The 18,920-nt window shown below is 39.2% G+C and overlaps 1 protein-coding gene across 2 annotated transcripts in view; it reads left to right on the top strand.

Annotated features, from left to right (window-relative positions):
* Positions 1 to 18,812, top strand: part of cica (capicua transcriptional repressor a) — a 31,616-nt gene extending 12,804 nt beyond the window's left edge. The window contains exons 5-20 of one of the 2 annotated variants that reach the window (XM_039681394.2): positions 252 to 348; positions 590 to 772; positions 3,113 to 3,245; positions 3,359 to 3,646; positions 4,745 to 4,842; positions 7,386 to 8,232; positions 9,270 to 9,409; positions 9,507 to 9,667; positions 11,139 to 11,329; positions 11,481 to 11,891; positions 12,287 to 12,450; positions 12,555 to 12,679; positions 13,945 to 14,096; positions 14,193 to 14,324; positions 14,417 to 14,542; positions 16,147 to 18,812. In XM_039681394.2, coding sequence (XP_039537328.2) covers positions 252 to 348; positions 590 to 772; positions 3,113 to 3,245; positions 3,359 to 3,646; positions 4,745 to 4,842; positions 7,386 to 8,232; positions 9,270 to 9,409; positions 9,507 to 9,667; positions 11,139 to 11,329; positions 11,481 to 11,891; positions 12,287 to 12,450; positions 12,555 to 12,679; positions 13,945 to 14,096; positions 14,193 to 14,324; positions 14,417 to 14,542; positions 16,147 to 16,418 — 3,520 coding nt within the window. In that variant the 3' untranslated portion in view covers positions 16,419 to 18,812. Of the gene's footprint in view, positions 1 to 251; positions 349 to 589; positions 773 to 3,112; positions 3,246 to 3,358; positions 3,647 to 4,744; positions 4,843 to 7,385; positions 8,233 to 9,269; positions 9,410 to 9,506; positions 9,668 to 11,138; positions 11,330 to 11,480; positions 11,892 to 12,283; positions 12,451 to 12,554; positions 12,680 to 13,944; positions 14,097 to 14,192; positions 14,325 to 14,416; positions 14,543 to 16,146 lie in introns of both variants that reach the window. The other variant, XM_039681393.2, reaches the window with a different exon arrangement.
* The last annotated feature ends 108 nt before the right edge of the window (positions 18,813 to 18,920 follow it).

Here is an 18,920-nt window from a genome sequence, read left to right as displayed (position 1 = left end):
AAATGTATTTGATCAATCTGCACAACAGTCTAGAAACAATGTGAATCAACACCACAACAAAGCACAAAATGTATGTCACTGCCAACACTTTTGGCTACGGCCATATATATATATATATACAATGTACATAGAATGGCTTTCATTCAAGTTTTTATACGGCATTTTGAGACAAAATTACATCTAATTCTCTTTGCACACTTAATTTTTTTTAATCTTATTCTTTATAATCTTATTTTAAAAATCTTTTTCAGGTTTTTTCCAGTAGCTCAAGACTCTGCTCCATCCATCAGCCCAGTGAAAAGGCGTACACAATCTCTCAGTGCACTCCCAAAAGATGTTGACAAGAAGGTAAGTTTTTGTCTTCTATTCCTGTTGGTGTCTTCATTCTGAGGTTTTGTCCTAGTTGGCAACAATAGTGACATAAAATACGGAAATTTTGTAAGTTGCTTTTAGTGAGGACAGAAAAATAACCCTGGACACTTGTCAAGGGGTTTAAGGATACAATTGTATTTTACTTGTAACCATTAATTTCCCTTTTTATCTTCTGTGCTTCTAATTTCTCCTCTCTTTCTGTCAAACCAACACTAAGAGGGAAAAGGACCATATCAGACGGCCAATGAACGCTTTTATGATCTTCAGTAAGAGGCACCGTGCACTGGTTCATCAGCGGCACCCCAACCAGGACAACCGCACTGTCAGTAAAATACTGGGCGAGTGGTGGTATGCGTTGGGACCCAAAGAGAAGCAGAAGTATCATGATCTTGCCTTCCAGGTACAGTCAGTCAGACTCGTGAAATATTGTACAAGAGGAAAATGTAATGCCAATCGTTTTTTTTTTTTTTTTTTTTTGAACAAATTGATAACATGAAGTTGAAAGATGTTTTTTGCATTTGAATTAGTGGTAGACCGATAAGAGTTTTACTGCAGTCAATATACATTACGTACTGTAGATGCAAATATTTGGAAAGCACTATGGCTGATGACCAGTTTAATGCACTACCGTTCAAAGTTTGACTTGATAAGATTTTTAAAATGTTTTTGAAACATTATGCTTTTGTTTTCTTTTGCTCATTAACAGTTGTATTGCTTAAAGGAGTAGTTCACTTTAAAAAAAACAAAAAACTTTTGCTGATAATTTACTCCCCACCATGTCATCCAAGATGTCCATGTCTCTCTTTCTTCAGTCGAAAAGAAATTAAGGTTTTTGATGAAAACATTCCAGAATTTTCTCCATATAATGGACTTCAATGGGAACCAAATGGTTCAATGTCCAAATGAGAGTTTCAGTGCAGCTTCAAAGGGCTTTAAACGACACCAGACGATGAATAAGGGTCTTATCTAGGACCCTTCGAGTCATGACTCGAAAAAAGATTTGTTCATTTTGATAAACGAGTTCGAACAGGAGAGTCACGAACGCTCATCACAGAACAGAGCAAGGCGAGCATTTGTGCTTATAAAACTTAAACCTTTTTACTTATTTTTGAAACGACCGATTGTTTCGCTTGATAAGTCCCTTAGGCTACGTTCACACTGCAGGGCTTAATGCTCAATTCCGATTTTTTGAAAAAATTCGATTTTTTTGCAAGGCCGTTCACATTTCCAATTAAATGCGACCTTTTGTGATCTCCTGTGTGAACGTGAAATTACCCAGAAGTGACCCGCATGCGCAGAAGAGTAATCAACGGTCCAAGACGTCACTTGTTGTTTGCAGAATAGTTCTTTTTTTTCATATGTTGCGAGCTTTTGTTTTATTATTATTATTCCCACAGCCCATATACAAACACAGACAATAATTATTTTATCGACGGGCAGTTTGCACATAAATGTAAGATTTTTCCGATCCTCACCGACCTCGTCATAAAACCCGTTTAATTGATAGTGCGTGTCCAAGGCGCTCCTTGCTTTGTCGCCGGCGGCCGCGGTGTTGCCAGATTGAGTGGTTATTCGCTACATTTTAAGGCATGTTCACATGTGTTTTAGCCAGGTTTTCGCTTAGAAGGCTCTATATCTGGCACCCTACTGTACAAAGTTATACTGACAGAGAGTGCACGTTCACATACACCAGAATGAACGTGTTCACAGTAATGCTCATCAGGCAGTAATACAGTATGTTTATTTCGGGCGAACGTGAATAATATGATACGCGAAAATCTGAACGCGTTCATGCACTATCGTTCATTAAACGCGTTCAGGCACAACACTGGGGAAGAGACACGTCTGCAGCAGCCCATAACAGTGAGGAAACGCGTTGGAGTTAGCGTGTATTGGCTGGCTACAGGTGCTTGCAATGACGTGCAGGTCGGATATATGTGACCTGGCCGTTCAGATTGAAGTCGCATTTCAAAAGATCGGATACATATCGGATTTAGACCACATACCCAAGTGGCCTGGGTCGCATTTGAAAAGATCGGATCTGTGACGTTCAGACTGTCATGAAAAAATCAGATACAGGTCGCATAGGGGCAAAAAAATCGGAATTAGGTCGTTTCAGCCTGCAGTGTGAACGTAGCCTTAGTCATAGTCTGGCGTCGTTTAAAGCCCTTTGAAGCTGCACTGAAACTCTCATTTGGACCCTGAACTGTTTGGTTCCCATTGAAGTCCATTATATGGAGAAAAATCCTGGAATGTTTTCATCAAAAACCTTAATTTCTTTTCGACTGAAGAAAGAAAGACATGGACATCTGTGATGACATGGGAGTGAGTAAATTATCAGCAAAAGTTTTTTTTAAAGTGAACTACTCCTTTAACATGTTAGTGGAAACTTTCAAAAGAAAAGTTCAAAAGAACAGCATTGTCAAATCTTAACTATCGCTTTCGATCAATTGAATGCATCCTAAATAAAATTATTTTGCTAAGTATGTTTGCTTCTTAAATTTAAAAAAAAAATCGTACTGGTTAACAAACGTTATTATAAAAAAGTAAAACAGTAATGTGTATATACAGTATAATCCTTTATAAGTTAATAATACTATTTAGTGAATTGATGATACATTACTCATTAATCAAATAAAAAAACTGTGCACATTACATTTATGTAAAAATATTCGAAATTAGACTGTGCATGATCTTTATTTCTTCAGCCCGTTACTGTTTTTCTCTTGTTCTCCTTTAGGTGAAGGAGGCTCATTTCCGTGCTCACCCTGATTGGAAATGGTGTAACAAGGACAGGAGGAAGTCCCTGTCTGAGGGCCGGGGAACTCCTGGGGCCAAAGAAGCTCGCGAGCGCAGCGTGTCTGAAAGCACAGGTCCGTGTGGGTGTTTGTTAATATGCGTGGGCGTTTGTTGGTCTTGTGAAACTATGAGTGCACAGTAGTGTGAAACACAGCTGATGTAGAGTTAACCTTCTTTGTCTCTCCAGAGGCCCATTCCACATCTCAAGGGACAGACCACAAAGGAGCAGGGCCTAGCTGGACTTCCCCTCGATCTGACGGTCACAGAGGATCAATGGGCGGGCAGCTTCATCGGCCCCGCGCCTTTTCCCAGAGCGCCGTGCACACTCTGGAGAGGAGGGAGGAGGAGACAGATCTGGAAAGTGCGGGTTTGTTTCAGCCCCGCACCCCTGCTCACTCTCAACAGCCGACTGAGGATGTGACCAGCGATGAAGAGCATATGGTGATCTGTGAAGAGGGGGATGATGATGTCATAGGTAAAGTTACATGCATTATATGCATCTTTGTTAAAGGAGTAGTTCACTTTTAAAAAAAGTTTTGCTGATAATTTACTCACCCCCATGTCTTTCTTCAGTCGAAAAGAAGTTAAGGTTTTTGATGAAAACATTCCAGGATTTTCTCCATATAATGGACTTCAATGGGGTCCAAACGGTTCAAGGTCCAAATGAGAGTTTCTGTGCAGCTTCAAAGGGCTTTAAACGACACCAGACGATGAATAAGTGTCTTATCTAGCGAAACGATCGGTCATTTCAAAAATAAATAACAAAGTTTATGTTTTTTTTTATGTTTATGTTCTGTGATGAGCATTCGTGACTCTCCTGTTCAAATCTTTTTTTCGAGTCATGACTCAAAGGGTCCTAGATAAGACCCTTATTCATCGTCTGGTGTCGTTTAAAGCCCTTTGAAGCTGGACCTTGAACCGTTTGGTTCCCAATGAAGTCCATTATATGGAGAAAATCCTGGAATGTTTTCATCAAAAACCTTAATTTCTTTTCGACTAAAGAAAGAAAGACATGGACATCTTGGATGACATGGTGGTGAGTAAATTATCAGCAAAAGTTTTTTTTAAAAGTGAACTACTCCTTTAATAATATAGCTAGCAACAACTCAGAACAGCATGCAATGCCCTAGCAGAACTCTGTAGCATCTTTATGGCATGTTTTGCATATGCAAGCACCACTAATAGTTTGTTCAGAAAAGGAAAAACGAATCTGTCCGGCGTTTTGACGTCAAATATTAATTTTATTAACCATTTTTTTGGGGATCTGTTGAAAACCCCCTGATGTGTAGATAATGCTGTTACATGTGGAATGTACCCACCATCAGAAAATGATGCTTTTAGCTATTTTGTTTTGATTTTACAAGCGTTTTGCGTTCCATTCTCGTTGTCTCATTATTAGTCAGTCCTGACTGTGTCTCCCACGAGCTCTGTGCTCTCTGATGCACCACCGCCATCAAAACATCATGCATTGAATTTGGAAAGTCAAAATCCCCTCACTGCTCAGCTCTCTCAGTCTCATGAGTGTGAGATATGCCAGCCCCGGTCTCACAGCTAACGTGTGATTCCTTCACAGAAGACTCGTTTGCAGACGGCTCCATTGACCTGAAGTGTAAAGAGAGAGTGACAGACAGCGATGAGGAAAACGACCATGCAGATGAGGCTGACAGCAAGGTAACACTAAAGACATCACATGGGGAGCTGGCATGACAGTCCCACGGTGTTTCATTTATAGCTCAACTAAAACTATTTTAAACATTTTTTTCTGTTTAATTAATATACATGCAGTTTTTTAAATTCATGTTAAATTAATAAACATTACTGACACTTTCCCATTATAGATTTGTGCAACTTGACGTTTGAAAAAATGTCACTGCTGTTTGCCTACTAACCTCATCCAGCTGTGATACGTTGTCTAGTGAACAAAGTTGATGTTTATATTTCATTGGTGAAAGGACTATGGAACACTTGTTAAGGAATATGCTTTAAATTAGATAAGCCTTATTACCATAGCAACAGAAATGATATTTGCTCTCATCTAATTTATAAAAGCAGATTATTTCAGCATCTTTGTTTGTCTGGCAAGTAAGTACTATTTCTTCAGGGTTTACTCGTGAGCTTTTCCATGCCAATGGATATATCCACAAGGCAGCAGATGTCGTTCCTTCTCTTAGATGGTTCACTGACCAAAAATTTGCCTTAAAGGGATACTCCACTTTTTTTTTTGGAAATAGGCTCCTTTTACCACTCCCTCAGAGTTAAACAGTTGAGTTTTACCCATAGAGTGTAAAAAATATGGACAAAGCGTCTGTCACCTCACCCATAGACTTTCTGAAGAACAGGTTTGAGGCTGTTTATGGGGGGTATGGGCAGCAGGCTTGTGCAAAATTCAGAATCTCAGAATTGGCCTCCATTCAATTCATGAATTGGAATTTGAATTGAATTGACTCCGCCCCCCAAGAAGTTGAATTTGAATTTGAATTTGAATGACTGGAAGTGGAATTAAATTCATGGAAATTCAAAGAAATTCCACAGTCACACAACAGAAAGAATGTGTTGAATCTCACACAGGGGAAAGTGGGGCACAACATAACGCTTTTTGACTTTCTCAGTTTGTGCAAATCTATTTATTTTTTTCCCACATTAATTTCCCACATGTCTAGAACAATTATGTGGTTTTGTTTTATTAAAATAGTGTATACTGTTTTCTTGATTTACCCTGAAAGAAATGTTAAATGTGACAACATGCCCCATAGGTGGGGAACATTGTAACATGAGGGGTACATTTTAACATCACCATATAACAGCTTAAAATGCTATCTGATCTAAAAAAAAAATGTACAAGTCAAACCAAAATATTTTCTTAATAAAATAAAATTATTAACTTTTTCATATCAAACAATGGCATTTTTAATAATTCAAAATAATCTAATTTTTGATTTTGACAACAAACACACAGGAAAACACAACAGCATAGTTCAAAACAAAATAATAATTAATCATTTCTGAACATTGGCTTTCAGTCTTGATTTACATGTTTCTCAAGTTTTCTCAATAGAATTAATAAAAGGATAGAATATAATAGCATATTTCTAATAGGGGCACAATGTAACGCAGTGTGAAAACATGCCCCCAACTGCACAACTGGGGCTTAAGAAGCATTAAACTAGTTAGCGAAGCATTAAAGGACTATATTAACTGTTAAAATACAGATTTGAGATTAAAACAAATATCAAATTTGTCTAATTTTAATTAAACACAAAAAATAGAGATGAGACGTATTGCAGTTTTTCGCACTTCCGTGTAGGCTTCATTTTTTTAAATTTGAATGTTGCCGCTTGGTTTTACCGTTTTCGAATGTATTCAGCCGATTTTCTGATATTTAGAAGAATATCAGTAACCAGACAGTTTCTGGTCTCATAGATTTCCATAGTATATTTTTTCCTACTATGGATGTCAATGAGACCAGAAACTGTCTGGTTACTAATATTCTTCTAAATATCAGAAAATCGGCTGAATGGATTCGAAAACGTTAAAACTGAACTATTTAACTCTGTGGGAGTTGTAAAATGAGCCTATTTCCAAAAAAAGTGGAGTAGTTGAAATCAATGAAAATGTTGTCATTGGTTTGGAATGGCAACGGAATGAGAAAATAGTGTTATTTTATTATCCATATTAGTTAGTTATTTTAGTAAATCAAATTAACCCAAAGGAAAATGAGATATGTCGCCTTTCATTACCTTTTCATGCAGCTTTTCCATACATAAATAATATGTAGTGATCACATTTTATCAAAAAAGCACATATAACTATTGCACAACATTCCACTTTGAGCCTTCCTAGAGATAAAACAGTAAAGCATGACCCTAAAAACGACACGGTTATGGGTTCAACTGATAAAATTATTATTGATCAGAATGCAAGTTGCTTTCCATAAAAGCGTCTGCCAAATGCATAAATGTAATGTCAATGTAAATTCCAAGTCCCCTGAAGCCATAAATTAGCTTTGTGTAGGAAGTTAAAGCATTTTTTTCACTTAAATCCTCATATTCTCTATTCCCCACATTTGAATTGTCACATCTCGTAAAGTTAATCAAATCAAAAACCCAGCACAAAAAAGGTAAAGTTACAACACAGTGTCATCAACATCAAATCCAATCAGAACGTGAATGAAAGATCAGTGTAGTCGGATATAACAAATGATCCTTTCCTTTCAGCGCCTCTTCCAACCAGTAGTCCGTTCCCCTTTGGCGCCCTCTCTGGCTGGCACAACTGGCAACAAAGATGAAGAAGGGCGTGAAGAGAACCTGGAGAAGAAGAAAAAGAGAGGGATGGGTGGTGCAGAGCTAAATAACGGGGGGCCCAAAGAAGGGAAAGGAGGAGGTGGAGGAGGGCATGTGCCGTTCCATATTAATTCAGCCTCCGTCAGTAGTGTAAACACCACTTTGCTGCATGATGCGGGGACGTACTATTCACACGGCACTGCAAGGATGGCCCCCACCATAGTGACCAATGTCGTTCGACCCATCACTAGCACCCCTATCCCCATCGCCAGCAAGCCAGTTGATGGGACCCTACCTCCAGACGGGAAGCCCAAGTTACTGATAGGTGCCGGTGGAGCAGGAGGAGGTGGGTACTTTTCCTCCTCTTCTCCCAAACCTAATGGGCAAGGAGGCTTAGTTACTGGCCTAGTCTTGGGAGGAGCCTTCCCAAACCAGCCCACCGTTCAGCTCATCACCCCACCTCATCCGACTCCATGCAACGGAGCCCCTAGTAACAGCGCAGTACCCCTTCCCCTACTTCATCACCAGTTCCTCCCCACTGCCTCTATTACGCCCTCTAGTGGCGGGAAACCTGTAACACAGGTGCAGTACATCCTTCCAACTCTGCCTGCAACTGCCAATCCCAACAGTCCCTCCTCCCAGCAGACCTCCAGCATCCTTGCCCTGCCTAGTGCCACTCCCACCCATGTGACCCTGGCCAATGGTGTACATTCGGGGGCGGGACAAGGGATAAGATATGCTTCAGTCCCAGCAGTGGGAGGAGTCAGCCCAGGAGGTGGAGGTGAGATTTGAGGTTGTGGTGAAATTTAAGTTAAATTCAGGGTTCCCACAGTTTTGAGTTTTTTCAGGCCTGGAAAATTCATGAAAATGAATACAATCTTAAAATGTATACAAATTATTCACTTAATTTTGCTTCGTTTAAAAAATGGTTGGTTTGATTGGAGTACACTACCGTTTAAATGTTTATGGTCGTAATGTTTTTGATAGAAGCCTTTTATGTGCTCACCAAGGCTGCATCAGAAAATAATGATATTGTGAAATAAATATTATTACAATTTTAAATAGTTGTTTTCTATTTGAATATCTTTTGAAATGCAAAGCTGAATTTTCCTCATAATATCCTCATAATATGCTTATTTGAGGAACATTTCTTATTGTTATCAATGTTGAAAACTGTTTTTTTTTTGTTGAAATGGAGAAACTTTTTTTCAGGATTCTTTGATGAATAGAAAGTGAATAGAATAGAATTATATTTGATAGCATTGCAAATATCGTTTACATTCACCTTTGATCAATTTAAAGTGAATAAAAGTATTAGCTTAAATAAAAAAAGCTAATTTTAAGCTAATAAAATTAGCTTTTTTTTATTTATTAGCTTTTTCTCATCATTAGCTTGATGAAATTAGCTTTTTTATTTTTATTTAAGACCCTACCCTAAAACAACCCTAATATTTGTATGTGTCTGCTTTAAAGGTTTAACAAAACAAAACCTCTGGTTTGAATGTGTAAACCAAGCCCAATATTTGATTTGTGAATGAATTGGTTCTTTTCAATAAATCAGTTCACAAATGACTCATTCATGAACAAGTCACTGAAATTCATTTCAAAACATGTGGGAACCCTGTTAATTATGTGATGTGTCCAAATCCAAGTCAGAGTGAGCTTTAGCATGTTTTTATTCATGATTTTGAGAGATTTAATGAGGTTTCTCAAGCTTAGAGGGATCAGGATTATGCACACAGTGTTTGGGAAATTAGGCACTTCATCAAATCTATTCTCGGTCTCTACTATATCAGTCCTTTTCATCTCTCTGCACAGTTCAAGCGCAGTCCCCAGTCTTGCAGAGCAAGATGCTTGTTCCCATGGCAACTGTCGGAACAGGATCTACACCTCCGCAGCCAATTTCCCTGGTTGGCCCACCCCTTCCTGTTCAAAATGGGGCTCAACCAGGAAGTAAGGTAGATTGACTTGAGTTACTTCCCTGCTACACGAACGAGAAGTATTTATTGTACTAACAATTGATGAGTCGGACTCAAGCGCTTCTTTGCTTTTCAGATCATTCAAATTGCACCAATGCCTGTGGTCCAAACAAATGTGCATCCTGGTGGTTCAGTGCATACCGGCAGCTCATTTCCTGTCGCTATGCCAACCGCGACTGTCATGGCCCCAGGGCCCACCCCTTCTCAGACGGTGCTCTTGACGCCACCACCTACAAGGTACTCAAGCGCCCACTGTCTCTTTAAAACTGCTGCCAGACATCTGAGTACTGAAACATAACATAACCTAAGCTTCGGGTGACCGTGCCAAGTAGGACATGTTCCTGGATCAACATCCTTGTTGGTCCTGGGACAACATCCTATAAAGTTTCAGAAAGGGTAGGGTTTGAGCTGGGGTTAGGGGCACCCGATACCAAAATTACTGACAAATATGTTAGTTGACAGTTTTATTTTCGTCAGTGATAATGAAGATGAGACTGAATAAAAAGACGTATACTGTGACAATATTTGAATAATTTTAATGAAAACACAATGTTAAAAACAAAAACATAAAATAACAATGTTTTTTTGAAGGCAATAATTGATTTGTATTTTTTCTTATTAAATTTATAATTAGAGGTGTGCCATGTATATATATATACACACACCACAGTATCTACAATAATGTTGTTTTTGTTGTTTTAACGATGTGCAATCTGACATTATCAAGTACAGTTTGTCCCTCACTTTGCAAAAGCCAAACATAAAAAACAGTGCAGACTACTGTGTGCATGCTCTTAATGCATGATTTACTCTATTAAAATGCAGTAAAAATTTATATAAGGGGTGTAATGGTTCACAAAATTCACGGTTCGGTTCGTTATGAGACACTTGTGTCACAGTTCAGTTCATTTCCGATACAGCAAAAAGAAAGAAATGGCAGAGAAATTTCCTTTTTTTTATTATTTTTAATTTTTTAAAATATAATTAATTAATTATATAATTAATTGTTTAATTATTTTATTAAAACTAACATCATAAAGTATGATTTTTTTTTTTTTTTTTTTTACTTTGAGCAATGATGGAGCTATACTTGACTTTTCTTAGTATAAAAAGTATAAAACAAAACAGCTCCTTGGACAAAATGAAGTGTAATATTGTAGTAGTTATAAACAAAGGTTTATTTTAGTTCAGATTAACATTTGAGGGCAACAATTGTATTCATAATGTCAAAATAATACATTATAGCCTACTTCCATGGTTACAGTTGGTTCGGTTCAAAAATGTGTACCGAAAACTGAACCGAAAGCCTTGTACCAAAAGGTTCAATATGAATACGTGTATCGTTACACCCCTAATATATATATATATATATATATATATATATAAATAATTATAATATATAAATATAATTAATTAATATATATAATGTTGTCCTTTGCAATTTGTTGTTTTCTAAAACTATGTGCCAGTTCAGTCAGTGTAAAACGAACTAACATTTTTCAATATGATGAGAAGAATCAATGACTGCATTTTTGTCAAAACACAAAAGCTTTATCTAAAACTAAACTTAGAAACGGTTTAAAAGTGAATACTTTTATTCCTTTTTTCAGTCGTTCATCCTCTGACTTTAGTTACTTAGTGTAAGACGTTTGCTCCTTTGACAGGATTGTTAAAAAAAGATCCTTTCTGCTGTGCTTTTGTTGTTCAGGATCACATATGTCCAGTCCACTCCTGGAGTAGTTGCGACTCCTTTGCCATTGGGTTCGACACCTGCAGTCTCTTCCACCCAGCAAACCCCGTCACCCGTGGGTCCATCTTTCTTGCAATCTCCAGTGGCGACTCTTGGCTTTACTGCAATTGCCCCAGCAGGTCAGGCCTTGGTTCAGCCTATTGTTGCAAGTAAGTATGTTACGTCCCCTGGCGTCATAAAGGGGTATGGGGCATAACATTAACTGTCGGAGTTTGACCTATGTGTAATATCTGACAGTTCTTTAAACCACCAACACATATTTAAGACTGTATGACAAACATTATCAAATTTCTATCACAGGTCAGCCACCCCTCCTGGCTCAGTGCCCACCCCCGAGCGGATTGTCACAACCTGCACAAGCCTCGACAGCCACCCGTCAACTTATGACCGCCATTTACCCCAGCTTAGCCGGAGGAGTTGTGTCAGTGACAGCCGTGCCACAAAGCACACCAAGTTCCACATCAGTTCCGGCATCATCCTCAACGCCTCAAGCGAAGACCTCCTCAGCCGCGGCTGCGCAACCACACACGCAGACAGATGCGCAGCTGCAGTCTCAGGTAAACATGCAAATGGAAAACGAGAGAGGAGCAGAATCTAGGAAAGAGATGGAGAGACAGAGAGACCTGGTGGTGCCAAAGGATGGACATCAGGCGCCACCTAGTGGTTTGGAGGAATCGGTGCAACCCATCTGTACATCACACAAACATAAAGGTAAAGGTAACATCATAAACTTCAGCTGTACAGTAGTAAAATACTCTTTCTTTTTTTCATTTTAACAGTAATTTCAGTAGTTTAAAAATACTTTGTTATGAATTGTCAGCAAAAACAACTATATTGTGAGACAATTTTATTCAAAAATTTGGGCTCTGTTTTCTAACAAATAATGCTTTAATACACTTTTATTAATACTTTCATTCAACAAGGGCACATTCAATTTATCAAAGATGCCTTGAAGAGTTTTATGATTTTAGACTGTCACCATAATAAGCTTTTAGTTATACCATCCATCGCTGCTTCAAAAGTATATTTTGGCCATATATTTTGTTCAAGCGTTTGTCTCATACAGAATAGCAGTCTCTCAAAGTCAAATTCAAAATGTTCAGCAGGTCAGCATTGCGAAGGGAAGGAGGACGGAAAGAAAGGGAGCAAAACGGAGCGCGAGTATGCGAGAGATGTGGGAGCGGGCCTTTCTCAAACAGAGAGAGTTGAAACAGTGGAAGGGGAGACCGAGACTCAAGCTGAGACCAACAACAAAGACGAGAGTCGAGAAGTAAGATGCTTTTCTCAGCTGTGATCAATTTAAACATACAAAACTTCATTGTGCAAGATTGAATCAACATGTTCTCCATTGATCAAATTGAATTTTTCTTTCAGTCAGGGCGCAGGGAATCCTCTGTTTTGGACCCCCCGCCACCGCCTTTGCAGACTGACACTCCTTCAGCTAAAAAGGCCAAGTTCCGCCCACCTCCACTGAAAAGCACTGCTGATGCTGGTGAAAAGTGAGTGGCTTTGCCCTAGATTACACATTGACTAGACTAGCAGTGTTATTTTATTATTTATATACTATAATAGTATTTATTAAAATGGCCTTTAATGTTTATTAGTTTAAGTTTTAGTCATTTTGACTTTGACTTTAAAGGGATCGTTAACCCAAAAATGAAAAATTCTGTCATTACTCACTCACCCTCATGTCCAAACCCATAAGACTTTCGTTCATCTTCGAAACTAAATATCAAATTAAGATATTTTTACTGTAATCTGAGAGATTTCTGTCCCTCCATGACAGCTACACAACTGAAACTGACGCATCAAAAAGTTCATAAAGAGATCATAAAACTAATCCATATGAATTGAGCTGTTTAGTCAAGATTTTCTGAAATCGCTTTACTTGATGAACAGATTCAATTTCTCATGAATATTCATCAACACATCAGGTATGGTAAACGGAAGCTCAAGCATGTTCGTTTAACGTACGAGAACCAACGTCAACCAACCAAAGTTTTATTCATGTGGGTTAGTTTTACAATCTCTTTATGAACTATTTAAAGTGCCAAAGTGTCAGTTGCATTATATCTGTCAATGGAGGGACAGAAATCATTTGTGTTCCTAAGATGAACAAATGGCTTACGGGTTTGGAATGACGCGAGTAATTAATGACAAAATTTTGGGTGAACTAACCCTTTAAACTGGTTTTATTTCAAGTAGTTGCCTAGAAAATAGTTTTTAATCTATTATGTTTGTTTCATTTTATTTTTTATGTTTCATATGTTTTAATTTATTTAACAATTACAATACTGGTCGAAGCCATTGGCATGAACATTATTAATTGTATCACCGGGTGGCCAAAAACATAATATGCTGTAAATACTTGGCTAGTGAATTGCAAACATGTGGTCCAGTATACATACTTAACGTACATCCTTGCGATACTGTACTATTAACTCCCCTTAGTACTCAAGGGTTCAATAGACCTTCAAATATATGTGCCATTGCCATGTTGACAGTTTACTAACACTTCAAAATTCATTCAAAAGAATATTTGACCTGGAAGGGAAAACTGACTGTTGCAGAATGTTTAAGCCTCTGCATTGTGACACATTTGTTTGCACTTATTTAAAAAAAAAAACGTATTCTTTTCATTTACACCAAAATGGTAGTCATTGGTAGTCATGTCCCTACAGTTCTGCTCACCTCATTGAAGAACTACTGTATATGTGATGTACTGTACATTATTTATATAAAAACTATATTTGCTCTTTCTCAGGACGCTGTTTGGTTCCACTTTTGAAGAGCGTCTTAAAGAGCTGCCGGAGTTCAAGCCAGAAGAGGTGCTGCCCTCTCCCAATCTACAGAGTCTAGCAACTTCCCCTAGAGCCATACTGGGCAGCTACCGCAAGAAGAGGAGGAACTCTACAGGTATTTATTTATTAAGCCATTATTTTAATTGTACTGCTTTTGCTTTTTATGTGATTTTTGATCTTCTCTTTCTTTCTCTTTTCTTCTCTTCCCTAGATCTAGACTCCGCCGACGACCCCAGTTCACCAAGGAGGAAGAGTCGTCGCCTGTCCAGCTGCAGCTCAGAGCCCAACACACCCAAGAGTGCTGCCAAGTGTGAAGGGGACATCTTCACCTTCGATAGGGCTGGTGGGCTCATTTTTATGTATAAACTCACTCTCATTATCCCATACATGATGATATTTATTTCTATATGTTTTCTTGTCTTCTGTGTTTATCAGTTGGAGAGACGGAGAATATTTTAGAGGAGTTGGACCGCGTGCCGCCCTCTTCTCTGCGTCGGATGCTGGACCAGCGGCGTGCACTCGTCATGCAACTCTTCCAGGAGCACGGCTTCTTCCCTTCAGGTAACATCAAGTTAACATATCCCAGTATAATAAACATAAAAGAAATAAATAAATGATGGCGCAGTGGATAAGACACATGCCTTTGGTGTGAGAGACCCGGGTTCGAATCCACTGTAAGACCCCTGAGCAAGACACTTAACCCCTAGTTGCTCCAGAGGCGTGCGACCTCTGACATATACAGCAATTGTAAGTCGCTTTGGATAAAAGCGTCAGCTAAAATGAATAAATGTAAATGAACATCAGAAGGTATGTTGAAAGATACAGTACAACTTACCAATATGCAAGTAGGATGTGATGACGCAGTGGATAAGACACATGCCTTTGGTCTGAGAGACGGGGTTCGAGTCCACTGTAAGACACCAATGTGTCCCTGAGCAAGACACTTAACCCCTAGTTGCTCCAGGGGCGTGCGACCTTTGACATGTATATAGCAATTGCAATTCGCTTTGGATAAAAGCGTCAGCTCAATGAATAAATGTAAATGTAAGTAGCATAAAAATCAGTTAATTTTAATTTTAATTTTTACCGCCCCCTACCGTATAAGATGATGTGCTGATATAGCTGGAAGCGCAAAACTTTCTGTTTACAAGCAGAGGAAGATGCGCGCTGTACATACGCTTTTCAATTAGCGTATTTTCCGCACTATAAGGTGCACTTAAAAGCCTTTAATCTTCTCAAAAAACGACAGTGTTCCTTATAATCCTGAGCGCCTTATATATGGATCATCATTTTATACGGTAGGTGGCGGTAAAACTCCTAAGCGGTGAGCAGCCGGTAACAAGAAGTAGACGAATGAGAACGTCCTCGTCTCAGTTCTCGCGCATGCGCCCATAAGGAACTAACGGAATAGTGGAATAAAGTCGTTATTTATGTTTTTTTTTCCGCACAAAAAGTAGTCTCGTCGCTTGATAAACTTATAATTGAGCCGCTGTAGGCACATGGAATATTTAAACCTTTTCTTTAATGACTTTATGGGCCGTCAAGAGCCAGTCCCTTAGGAAGCCTATGGAAGAGTGATCCAGCCCTCAGATTCAATCAAAAATATCTTTATTTGTGTTCCGAAGATGAACGAAGGTCTTACGGGGTTGGTACAGCATGGGGGTGAGTAATTAATGACTTAATTTTCATTTTTGGGTGAACTAACCCTTTTAATATTAAAGTAATGTACCATCTGGGGTTCTCTGTATAGTTGAGTGATATTTTTTCCTTTTTGCCATGTACGGTACCAGATGGGCTGCAATTAATCAGTATCGAATCGCGAACTTGTGAATCGTAATCGAATAGAGGAATTTGTGTCAATGCCCAGCGCTGGTTTTTACTATATTTTTCAATCAAATAAATGTAGCCTTGGTGAGCATAAGAGACTTCTTTCAAAAGCAGTACAGTATTGTACTTTGTAGAAACATAACCACCACTCAAACCACTCATTTATACATTTATAATTGTAACGTTGTGAACAAATTATTTACATTTCAGTTTATTTTACATTTCAGATTAGTTGTTTTGTCAAATGCAGCAGTCAGTGATATTCATATTTAATTGTTTTTTGTTTTTTGATGCTAACATAGAAAACTTAGCATGCATATTTCATTTTTCTGTTACAGCGCAAGCCACAGCTGCCTTCCAAGCTCGCTACTCGGACACGTTTCCCAACAAGCTGTGCCTGCAGCTGAAGATTCGCGAGGTAAGGCAGAAGATCATGCAGACCGCCGGCAGTTCTGAAATCGTGGGAGGCGTGGCTCTCGCCGGCTCTGACTTCGCCTCCACATCTGGACCATCCAATCCGGCGCCCAGGGAGAATTCCGAGCCAGACGAGAGGACCAGGGCCACGGAAGAGCCAAAGAAAGACGCGGGCGACCCGCAGGAATCGAGATGAAGAACGACTGAGAACGGAAGGATGAAAGATGAACGTAGGGAGGGATGGATTGTAGAAATTTCCGCTGACAGTACAGCACTTCGTTTCTAATCGAACTGATTTCGTTGCCATTGCGTTCACTTCGTTGATGTTCTGTTGTTATGCACAGTTACACACGCACATGTTCACACACGTTATGCAATCACATAACAATATCACTTTCACACATTAATGACTTGCACAAGGAACTATTACAAACAGCGCATGTGGTCGCGCTCATTTGCATATGCCACTGGTGTCGGGGCAGTCATTGGTCCACCTCTGCATTAGGGCGGGCGTCACTCTCTGTCAGAGTTTTAGAGCCCTTCGATGCTGCACCACAGGCAGCACCAAACCAGCCTGTCTGCACATGCTCAGTAAACACCCCCGCATGGGGCTAGCACAGATTTTTATCGAACGGACTGAATGTTTTAGAAGAGAAATTAGACTGTTTGAGGTACCGGTAACTTTCAATTCAAGACGGGGATGGGGTGGGGGGTGGTTAGCGGGGGACAAATGCGCTTGCACTTTCGTTTTTAGAGACCGGGTAAAGCAATAGCCGGGGAGGAGAAGGGTCTTCGTGCAAATGTTACACCCCGCGGCGGGGTACATGCATCGGCTGTTACTGTTCTTCAGCACGGGCTGTAAATTCACAACAGGTTTTAATTTTTTTTTTGTCCCAGAAGCAACAAACTCAAGACTTGTAATCACGTAGACCAGCGGAGCAGAAAACAGAGGCTACAGCGACCACCACAATCGCATAACAACAACAACAACAACAACACAGCACACTCGCAGCGAGAGAGGAAAACTTTGTCCTAACCTCGGACGAATCATACAAAAGAAGACGAAAATGAATAGAGACACTACCCCTCTTTGAGTCAACGTGTAGATATGCTTTGTCGTTTTGTTGTTGTGTCGTAACGGTGGAACTGACTGATATCTCCTTATTTTTTGTATTAGCTTGCGCCTCTCTTCTTCTTATTATTATTATTATTACTATAGTAATATTTTCAGCATGGACTAATCCAGCTATCTAAGTGTTGGAGCAATTACGTTGAAAACGACAAAAAAAAAGACTGTGTTTTAGCCTCTTAGCTGAAGCTCCTCTTCTCTGGCCGCCGACTTAGGCTTTTCCCTGTACACTGTATATATATATAGTATATATATATATATATATATATATAAAAAACGTGATGGCTGGGGAGGGGGGCAGAGGGTGGGCACGAGGCTCTCTCTGTGTTCTTTTCCTCGTTTCTTTCTTTCTTTTTTATATTTCAATCAGGTGTTTGCACAATATATGGTCTTAGACCATGATTTAAATCAGGAAAGTATTTGTTTTTAGATATTTAAAAACTAACCGACGACTTTGTTCCATTGCGTTCGATTCTCCCTTTCCGCGACCCCGTAGGGAAAGTCCTTATTTTTTCATCTCCTTAAGACTTTTAACTGAAGTGTTGATGGAAAGCGCCACTTTAAGCACTGGTCTGGAGTCAGAGCAAGCTTTGTAGCCTGCGAGGACTTTGATTCAGGATTACGCAAGGGAAAGCTGACCCGAGACCAGCGCTGGGGCGGCATTTCTCAGGATCTCCTCTTTCTTACTCTGCCTCTTCTTTCATTGGTGCAATAGGACGTGGGTGGGAATTTTTTTGAAGTAGACGAGTGACCTGTTAGTGCCATAGATTTTCACTGTACAAGCTGTAATAAAATGATATATATGTTGAAAAGAGAGTTGGAAAAAAAATTCAGAGTTTAAAAGCGAGTATCGAGAGAGAAATCCAAACTGAACAAACTAAAATCTGAAGAAAAAAAAGAGAAAAAAATGTAACCTAGCACTTTCTTGCGTCTGGTTTTGCTGAAAGAGAAGGAGTGATGAGTATAAAAATGCTACTCAGTCTTCACTTGAATGTGTGACGATATAAATGTATAAATATATCTATATATTTCTATATGTCCCATGATATACAGATGTCTGTGTGTGTGCGAGCGTATGTGCGTACATTACATGCACTTTGACAAATCGAATTTACTCCCGAGCAAATGCTTATTCATATTTTCCCAGCCAGAAAAGCAGTGGCACTACATCAAAAGACTGTTAGCATATGCTGGCTACTGACCAACACAATTCTTAACTTGACGTATCTGCCCTTTCTTTCCCTCCCCCTAGCAACAGACAAATGCTTGCACACACACACACACACATACCTGCACATGTATGCGTGTACACCTTATGATTGTGTATCCAATAAACTGTCGTTACTTTGGAGAAGGAGTTTTAGAATGAGAAAGGTGAGTGTAAACTCATCAACAGGCATGTTGACCATGTGCAATATTTCTAAACAAGAGATTACTGAAAAAATTAAAGACCTAACACAATGCTTGGTTTTTGTGCAGTTCTTTTGTGGTTGATTTTTTACTAGCAAAGCAGTGGTGTATGATATGATTATGGTTTTGAAATTTTAGATACTCATGTTGTCACTATGT

The sequence above is a fragment of the Pimephales promelas genome, chromosome 18, assembly GCF_988280905.1.
Source record: "Pimephales promelas chromosome 18, fPimPro1.hap1.1, whole genome shotgun sequence".
NCBI lineage: Eukaryota > Metazoa > Chordata > Actinopteri > Cypriniformes > Leuciscidae > Pimephales > Pimephales promelas.
The sequence above is the reverse complement of the archived record's forward strand: the minus strand, read 5'-3'. Positions and strand labels throughout refer to the sequence as shown.